Source organism: Geospiza fortis, unplaced genomic scaffold (genome assembly GCF_000277835.1).
Source record: "Geospiza fortis unplaced genomic scaffold, GeoFor_1.0 scaffold53, whole genome shotgun sequence".
Taxonomy (NCBI): Eukaryota; Metazoa; Chordata; class Aves; order Passeriformes; family Thraupidae; genus Geospiza; species Geospiza fortis.
The window spans coordinates 2,909,371-2,919,049 of record NW_005054305.1 but is presented as its reverse complement, the minus strand read 5'-3'; the positions used below and the strand labels follow the sequence as shown (position 1 = coordinate 2,919,049).

General features: G+C 39.7%; 1 protein-coding gene across 1 annotated transcript; it reads right to left on the bottom strand.

Moving 5' to 3' along the window:
* Positions 1-6,448, bottom strand: LOC102039398 (histamine H3 receptor-like). Its single transcript, XM_005418361.3, has 3 exons — positions 6,202-6,448; positions 3,491-3,657; positions 1-865 (listed from the first exon to the last, which is right to left on the bottom strand). Exons 1-3 carry the CDS (start codon positions 6,446-6,448, stop codon positions 71-73), a joined length of 1,209 nt encoding a protein of 402 aa, XP_005418418.2. The 3' UTR covers positions 1-70.
* Positions 6,449-9,679: the final 3,231 nt, after the last annotated feature.

Here is a 9,679-nt window from a genome sequence, read left to right as displayed (position 1 = left end):
GATGACACATATGAAAAGGTATCACTAAATGACAGAGGAGCCTTATCTGTAAGACATTCCTTTTACCTCTCTAAATAGAAGGTGTGTTACCAGATCTCAATGCTGCAAAATTTTTGGGACATAATATCTTCAGAAAAGCCATTCGAAACCTCATATGGCAGAGAGGGTAAAGAAATGGGTTCAAAGAGGAATTGATCCACAAAAGCCAAAAGGTTGCTTCATAGAGGGACTTAGGGATGCACTTTCTTTGGCAGACCCCACGGATAATCATTAACAAAGAGTATGGGGCCCAGCAAATGGCAAACACACAGACAATTATGGCAAGAGACTTCGCTATTTTCTTGTCCCGTTGCAGTTTTGATCCAGACCTTGAAGAGAAAGAAGCAGAAAAGTTCCTTTTGAGGGCCATAGAACTGGTTTCTGTCCGAGATGGACCATTAGCCACCACTGCTGGTCTCCATGATCTTGTTAGTGATGAAACACTTTCCTCTGCTTCTGATGAAGGAGATGATGCCCCTGGCCTTGGCAAGCCACAGAACCTCCAGGACAGGCTGCTGCTCCTGGGAGGCTCACAGTCCTGCACGCTGCCACGCCGCTGGCGCCGCTGGATGTTGTGGAAGATGTGCGCGTTGAAGTAGGTCACCAGGAGCAGGGGCACAAAGAACTCCAGTGTGGATGCACACAGGAGGAAGTACCAGTTGTGGAAGAACTCGGCGTAGCACTGATCCACCGGTACCACACTGTGTCCGGCCACGTGCTCCCAAAACAGGATGGCTGGGCAGTACAGGAGTAATGCTAAGACCCAGATGGCCACCATCTTGATGGCAGAGCTGGACATTATTCCCTGCTGGGCTCTGTAAGATACCTGTGAGGAAAAAAGGACATGTCACATATTCAGACAACATTTTGGGAGAAATTATGTCAAAAAACCATACGTAATCAAGCCAAATATAGTATTTGTTCTGTATTTCCCCAGACACCTGGAACGTCTTCACCATGCAAGGTTCTGAAAAACTGCTAGTCTTGTTCTCCTTACATTGCAGCCCTGTGATTTATTTTAATACTGGACATAGGAGAGGAGCAGAAATTATGATGGCTAAATTATCATTTGGCTTCTAGGTATGAAAGGACATAGCTTTTTTCCACCACACAGTAAAGCAGCAATAAGGAATTGGTAAGAAATAGGTTTATGATTCATCAGCCCAGGCTCAGCAGAGAGTGAAAGCAGCTGTGGGAGTTCCTACATGCCCAGCAAAAGAAGGAGCCTTCTATATTAGACAGGTTGCCATGTGAGACTGCAAACACCAGACAATATAATTTTTCATACTGTTTCCTCTTGCCACAGCAGAAAAATCTATCCCAGACATACACTGTAACACCCTCTGCCTTATTGAATCACTCTATTTTAATGTTAGCCTTACCTTGTAAACAGTTCATTCCACTACTGAAAATCTTGATGCTTTTATGTCTACCCAGACAGCATATTAAGAATTAAAATAAAATCATCCAGGGTTAGGAAATACAAGAGCTAAGCCCATCCTGTAATAGCCCATCCATACTCTTGATCCCCTCCATCTTTCAAAGCACAAGAAGATAAATTAATGAAGAGTTGGACAATTTTATTTCCTCTATACTGTTCAACATTTGGCATCTCAGGCTTTCCTCAGAACTGCTGCCTTTCTCATCAGCTTCCTATACTGTTCATTAGAAGAGCACCTGCATGATAGACAATTATGAATGGCAATTAGAAGAGCACCTGCATGATAGACAAGTAATTATGAATGGCGCCTTCACACACACACTGCACACAAAGGGCACTGTCTTTATTTCACCAGCAAGTATCACAGCAATAGTTCAGGGTTATGCACATTGGTTTGGATTCTCTGTTTTAAATTTGTGTAGCCTGAAGATTCAGACTCCTCTACATCTTAAAGCATCATATTAGCTCCGTGCATAGCTCCAGGTCTGCAGTAATGAATTTGCCACCCTGCGCAAGAGGGTGCCTCAATTTAGAGGCAGAAAACAGGAAGCTGGGCACACCTTCACAAATTAATAAGTCTGGGGTAACTGGAACCTGGCCACAGGTAGAGGCAGAGGTAGATTCCAGGTCTATGAGGAAGCATGGCGTCTTTTCTTTGGATAACAGCCCTGTTACACATTCCTAGACTCACTCCATCCTAATACCCTAAAGAAGAAAACCAGAATGTGATCATATAAATGAAGACCATCAGCAATGGCACAAGAACATGGATCTCAACTAGGTTACAGAGGCCCTTTTAATTTACATTATTCTTATTCTGAGCTCTGCAGCTTCGTTAATGTCTTAAATACAGGGATTCTTATACTTTACTCTTCAGCTTAAAAAAACCCAAAAAGCCAAAAAACAAAACCAACAAATTGGCAAAAACCAACTGTAAAAACCACACCACTAGGGAAGAAGAGAAAGTGATTAGGTATTGTATCAGCCCCTCCCAAATGAGAACCTCCCAGTCTAATATGAAACATGTCATTGAAGCAAGCAGGATCATGAGCCAGGAGAAGAGAAGGCTTTGGGGTGACCTGACGGCAGCTTTCCAGGATCCAAAGGGCAAGCAGAGATAGGACAAGGGGCAATGGCTTTAAACCAAAAGAGAGTAGGTTTAGGTCAGATATTAGAAAGAAATTCTTTGCTATGAGGATGGTGAGGCACTGGAACAGGCTGAGCAGAAATGTTGTGGATGCCCCATCCCTAGAAGTGTCCAAGGCCAGGCTGGATGGGGCTCTGAGCAACATGGTCTAGTGGAAGGTGTCCTTGCCCGTGGCAGGGAGTTGGAGCCAGATTAATCTTTAAGGTCTCTTCCAAACCATTCTCAGATTCAATGACCAAACACCAAGCAGAGCTTAGAAATGGTGAATGATAATATTTCTTACTTGATTCCTTGGATATCTTCTGAAACAGAAGAATGACAACGTTCAAGAAACTTCTCTTACCTCTCCATATATTTTGATTCATTCTTCTTTCTGCTTCAAGGGATCAGTTTCCACTAAACTCCTCATTGTCAGCATATGTCAATCACCCCCTGCAGTAATGCAGATCCCCATCTGATCTTCACTCAGTCCATCTCATTGTCTCTCCAAATGCTCTTCTTACAAAATCTATCCAAGCCTAAGCACATCTTTGACTCAACCTAGTTTTCATCACCACCAACTCTTCTAATGGCCAAAGCCCAAGTTGTCCACAGGCCTGCTGTCTCTTTCCCACCTGGACCTTCCCATGTCCTGTGTAGTGTAATTAAATAACTTCTAGTGCAGATGGCATGAGGGTAACATTGAAATAACAGCAAGGCAATGTCCTAAGTCCCAACACAACACTGAAGCATCATAATTTCTTTATCAAAAAATGGTACCTATAACAAAGCACCATTTAGCTCAAAGTGTCAATTGTGAAAGGCTCTGAGTTTTATAGAAATCCCAATATATATAAAGCAATAAATAGAAATGTTAGTCTTACAGCTTTTGTAACTGACAGGAACCGGTCATAGCTGATAAGGACGATGTTAAACACTGAAGCTGCGCACACAAGATAGTCCATGACCAGCCAGAGCTTGCACAGGCTCCTTCCCAAGTGCCATGTCCCTGTCAAGGCGTAAGGGATGTACAACGGCATACAGAACACACCTGTGAAAAGAAACCAAATGCACACGTCAGTCAGCGCTGCACTGCATGAGAGCAGAGAAGCATTTCTGCAGTATCAGGTAAAAGATTGATCAATACTGGCTGGAATTGCCACATAGATGGTTTTGTATTATCCTGCAACCGAAGAACCTTTACTACAAACTAGGTACTAGTCACGTTCTTATAAGTAATACCCCTCTGAAAGATGTATCATGTTTATTATGTATCATTGTTACCTCTCCAATTAACACCACCTGCTAAAAGAGGGAGCAGCTGACTGCTCTACCTGCTGAACTAAACACTCTTCTGTGTTATCTGCTGAAAATAAACAAAAACATCTTTCCCCCAATGTAATCCACTGTTTCCTATAACAAATTATCCAATTGCCATGCTTCCATCCTCTTAGAAGCATAGGTGTTAGAAAATGCTCCAGAAGTTAACTTATTACAGAAATATGAGTTTTGGACTAATTTTAAAAACTATATGATCAAAAGGCTGACAAGAACAGCATAGTTAATTAAATGCACCCAGCCTAACCTTTCGCCTCATCTTAAATCTTGATAATAACCACTTTTCAGGGGCGAGCTGATAGGATATTATCTATAGGAACTCACCAGACTGTGGGAACACACGAGTGACCCACCCACACCCATTGCTACCTAAATTTAGGCTGCTAAATCCAAATGTTGTGAAAGTGCCAATATGACCTCGTTTCAATGGATTTTGAGGTGCTCACCCTACACAGAACCACAACACAGCCTTGGGAGGCTGAAGAAGAACTAACAGTGCAGTCAACTGGGATGCAGAAATGCAGTGAACAGCATCAAGGCTGCAACAAAATGGAATCACTGCATTTACAGAGCAATTAGCACATCATCATTTGAGTAAAGCATTATATATTTTAACATTCAAATCAGGAAAAAAACTTGGTTTCAACTTTAGATTTACTACCTAATAGTGTGTACTCCTGTAACAGAGTATCTTGAGAGTTTCTATTTCCATAAAAATGTTACAATTCCTGTTATTCTCCCTGTACTAAGAATCACGAGATCTCTATTCAAACCCAGCTATAGGTACTGAAGCACAGAGACAAAGCAAAAATTCTTGAATGCCAAAAGCAGCTAGATTAGATATGTTAAAAGAATAAGTAAACGATTCTGCAAGCTTTTAGCAATTTTGATCAAGAAGAAAGTAACGATAATTTAGGCATTCCCCGAATGTAAATTATATAGCTACAAAAATACAAATCAGTTTGACTCTAAAGTCAAACTAAGACAAAGGCAAAGCTTTTAACAAAATTTATAATTAAATACTAAACATTCAGGTAAACATAATATCACAAAACAAAAAATTATGGAATGTAGGTAATGCCAAGTAAGCTGTACTTCCTTGTTTGGCAGAGAAATTATTTACTCTGTAGTTCTCAGCTAGAGCTTCTGTTTGTTCAGTATGATGCTAGATGGTGAGTCAGATGAGAGAACATCAGCTTGTCCACTGGTTTTCTGCTTACTGCTCTATTTTTTTCCAGTGCACTGTAAGTGGAGAGCAGGCGGCAAGAGCTCTGCAGCACAGCAAGGCAGAAATAAGCCGGAAGAAGACATCAAGCATATGCGGGGAGGTATCAAAACATTATACAAGGAGATATAGCCATCACAAAGATAGAACTATCAGAAACTGTGCCCCTGACAGAACTTCTGGCACTGGCAAAAAAAATGTTAAAAAAAGTTTCTTCTGCTCTTTCAGTATACTTCTTAAAAGTGTACTTAAAAAAATTCTTGTGATACGACAAGTCAGAATATAGATTTCATTAAATAGCCAAAACTATTTAAAGCCATCATTCTACACACTCAGTAATTTAACCAAGGCTTTGTGCAAAGACACCCAGCAATTCACAGAATATTGCAATAGTTCAGTCTCCAACTGAACATCACACTCCTGTTTTAATTGTACTTTTCCTCAGTACAAGTTTCAAAACTGAATGTGTCCCTATGTATAAATATACATGTAGCATCAAACTTATTAGAAAGTACTTTATTTGTAATTTTTTATTTGCCTATACAAACACATATTCCTAAGGTATTTCTCTATATAGAGCATGTACAGCAAAATGCTTAAAAATAGCATTCGTTGCTATTTAGTAACAAATGTCAGGTAATGATCTGTATTGTGTGATAGCAGACTGAAAGAAGATATTGATCATGTATGCAAGAGCTGTCAGACAATATAGGCTGTATTTGATTAGACTATCTATATTTCAGCCAAAACTCTTCACAAACAGCACTCATTCTTTGTAAGTCCATAAAATTCCTGCAGTAGTATTTTATCCTGAAACATTAAACAGTACCTGCTTACCTAACAAAGCATCCTTTATTTTCTAAAAAATAGGCTGCAAAAACACTTCATGCAGCTTCAACCATTCCCCAACCTTCCCCCAAACAGAGCTGGGAAATAGTTCTCTCAGAAGAAAACACACAGAAAAGAAACACCAGTGCTTCTCCTAAGAGTCCTACAACACAATTAGCACATGGTTCCACAGCTCTCACTTACCCACTGCAAAGTCAGAAACAGCAAGATTCAGAAAGAAATAGTTACTGCGATGCCTGAGGTTCCTGTCCATAATGAAAGCAAGAATCACCAGCATGTTGCCAAGGATGGTCACCAGACACAGCAACACCATGAGGAAAGCCAGCAGCACCAACACAGCCAGGGAGAACTCGGAGCTCAGCGACTGGCTGGGCCAAGTCTCGTTACGCGTCTCAGCCGCGTGAGGAATTTCAGTGGTGCTGTTTTGCATGGTGAGAGTCCAGGTCAGGTCAGTCTGGGAAGGAAGTTGTGTCTGCCAAAGTTTTCCAAAAGGTTGAGATTCATAAGGAGTTAAAATAGGATGTGTCAAAAATCCAATGGGCATCCAAAAAAAAAATTCTCAGGAGGGGAAAACATAAAAAGCTTTTGATAGTAGATAAATCTAGTTTTCCTAAGATTTTCTTAAAGCAGAACTCTAGCAGAGTTCTGGTTAAGAAATATACAGTTTTTTCAAGCTCGTATTTTAAAATGCAAGTTCTTCTTTAAGCAACATGATCCTTATCTGTGGAGGTCAGGAGGGGTGATTTGAGGTTCCCTCTTTCTTCCCTCCCTCCCTTCCTGATGTGTTTTGCTTGCTAGCATTAAATACGACTCTTTCTAATTTTTTTTCTTCAACCTGTATACATATCATGAGAATTTAAACTACTTTTTAATTTCATCTTTGTTTATCTGACATTGTTGCAATTCAGCAAGCCACTGGTCCCTCCCTATTTATATATTGATACCTTCTGCTGAGGAAAGGCATGGTTGACTTTGTTGTTGTTGCTGTTCTCCTTTTTGTGCACTCTGCGGCTGAAAACTGATTCGATGTAAATAAGTATACATACAGTTGCTTACCAGAGCAGTTACCTGTAATGATCCAACCCTCAGAGATAAGTTCAAAACTCTCACTGAAATCAGTTTCAAAAATCTTAGCAGCAGCTTCAGGAACACATCACCAGCTGCTGTTTCCCCAGAACCCAGGAACTAAATATGGACTCCCTGAATGAGAATGAGAGTTTGGCAATTAACAGGATGAGGTTTTTCTTTCCACACTGGTGGGAAAAACCGTGTGTCTTCCACAAATGCTTACATTTTGTATGGGTAATGAAGCCACTTGCAGAGAGCTGTAAGTATTCTAGAGTTGTAAAAATTCGATCATTTTTATCATGGGTTCTAAAAACACTTTGGTGTCTAATTTTAAATACTTAAATTTGAAAAACGTTGGCTGTCATGTCTTCACTTCTGTTGTGGGAAGAAATTCATTAGCATTTGCCAAGTGCTTTTACTGAATGTTTGAATGGCAGTAATACAAAAATGCAAAACTTTATTATCCATGCAAAATTATCTTCACAGCATGTGCATCCACCACTGGTTTAGCTTTACTTCGTGTCCAGGTACTGCAGAAAATACACTGTGGCACTATTACTAAGTAATACCAGTAGCCTTTCTTCTGCTAGCCATACTGAAGCCCCAAAACAAAATTCAGCAGTTTCACTGTTGTTCATGAGAGCCAGCTGACCTTGCCACATGGCTTAAATCTCAGAGTGCTTTCCTGGAGTATATAGCTGCCTAATTGTATTCCCCCTCCCTCCCTCAACATTTCTTATTGGATCTCAGATCTAACTTGATTTCTTGAAATCTTAAATACCCAATTCCTCCACACCATGCTTGGAAAGCCTGTGTGTTGCAAGGCATCTACACATATGAAGTGAAGTTCAATAGGAGATCCACCTCATGAGCTTTTAGCAGAATTTTCCTGTGTGTGCGGCTATGACAAGGATTAAATCAGCCTAGAACATGTCTAGCTAGAAAAATTGAAGTAGCTACTAAACTGTTCCATTTTTTCTGAAATAGACATGCTAGGCAATAAATGCATAGCAAAGATGAACACTCCAAAAGGATTCACAAGTAAATGTCTCATCTTTATCATCCTTCTTTCCCCCACATTAAACACATACCAAACAGTAGAACCACCACCCTGAATTACCTGCAATATGAAGAAATTACTAACAGTCCAGAATTGGTATTCTGCTGTAAGAAAGATAATTATTTTCACTTTTAAAAGTTAAGATTTTAAGAACGTGACTTTTCATATTTAAGCATGAAAGGTTTCCAGATGCATGCAGGACATTTAGAGGAAATGACTGACACTGAAACCACCAAGCAGTTCTTCAGAAGATACTCAGCTAATGAAGTACTCCAATCAGAGAGTAGATATCTTAGTCTGCTTGTTTAGGTTTGAGACACAAAGAAAAAAAAATCATTCTGATACTACCTTGTGGGAAACTCTAATGCTGTAATGACTAACCTGTGCTCAGCTGTACTCTTGATTCATTTTCAGAATAACAAAGCAAAACCAGGAAAGTAAAAAATATTAAAACAGAGTGGCCAAAAAGATAAAAGCCACTATCCACCCTTTCCTGGTAATGTTTTCGTTTTTGTTGACATATTTTTATGACAGGCAATTGTAATTTGGGTATAAATTAATTCTATCATCCTTCTTTTCTTTTTTTGCCAGGTAATGAAATTTGTAACTCTTCCACAAGTGAGCAGTATGTCACCTTACAGTACTTGATAACAAAAACAGTTAAAACTGCTGCTTCAGTTTAGCATTAAAAATAATGTCCCAAAAGAATTTTTAAAGTTAAAGAGTTATTGTCATACATTTTTGTAATCTCTTTCTCTTGTATCTACTTCTTAGAATACAGGAAGTTTAAACTTAGGAAATGCTTGCAAACAAAAACAGGAAGGAACTGTAACTTCTCTAACCAAAAGTGTCCACAAGACAGTTAGACAGTACTTCATGCTCTCTCTGAAAGAAATTGTGTGAAAATAAAAATGCATTTCTACTCTGATGGTCCATTTTCAGACATTTCAAAGGACAGGGGATTCATGTTGCTCACTGACTGTATGGTCTATTTCACTGGTTCCTTTAATTATGCAATACAAAATTCTCATCTTTTCTACAGGCTCCTGGTGTGCCAACCATCACAGAACAATCCTCAAAGAAATTCTGTAGTAGTTTCATCACATTTCTTAGCTCATTGCCCGTGTTCAGTCTTCCATATTTCACCAAGCAACCCCTATCTAGCATCTGATCAGGGACTGCACAGGCAGGACCGGGCTCTCCAAACACCACGCTCGACCCCATGCTTTCCTTTCACAAAAGAGAATCTAAAATTCTGTAAGTGACCTGGTATATTAATTACTCTAGTCCCATTCTCAGTACAACAAACTACAAAATTCAATTAATACAAGACATATATTTGACTCCAGGAATGGAGAAGATGAGAAATCCATGTTTTCAATTAGTCAGCTGTTGTTTGGTGGGAAGGGGTGGGATGGAGCAATGGTTCCAGATGCTGCACTGCCCTCACAACAAGGAGCTCATGTGTGTAAGAAACAGAAAATTTGTGTCTTAGCTCTATTTCAGAACAGAAGAAGAAATCACAAAACAAGG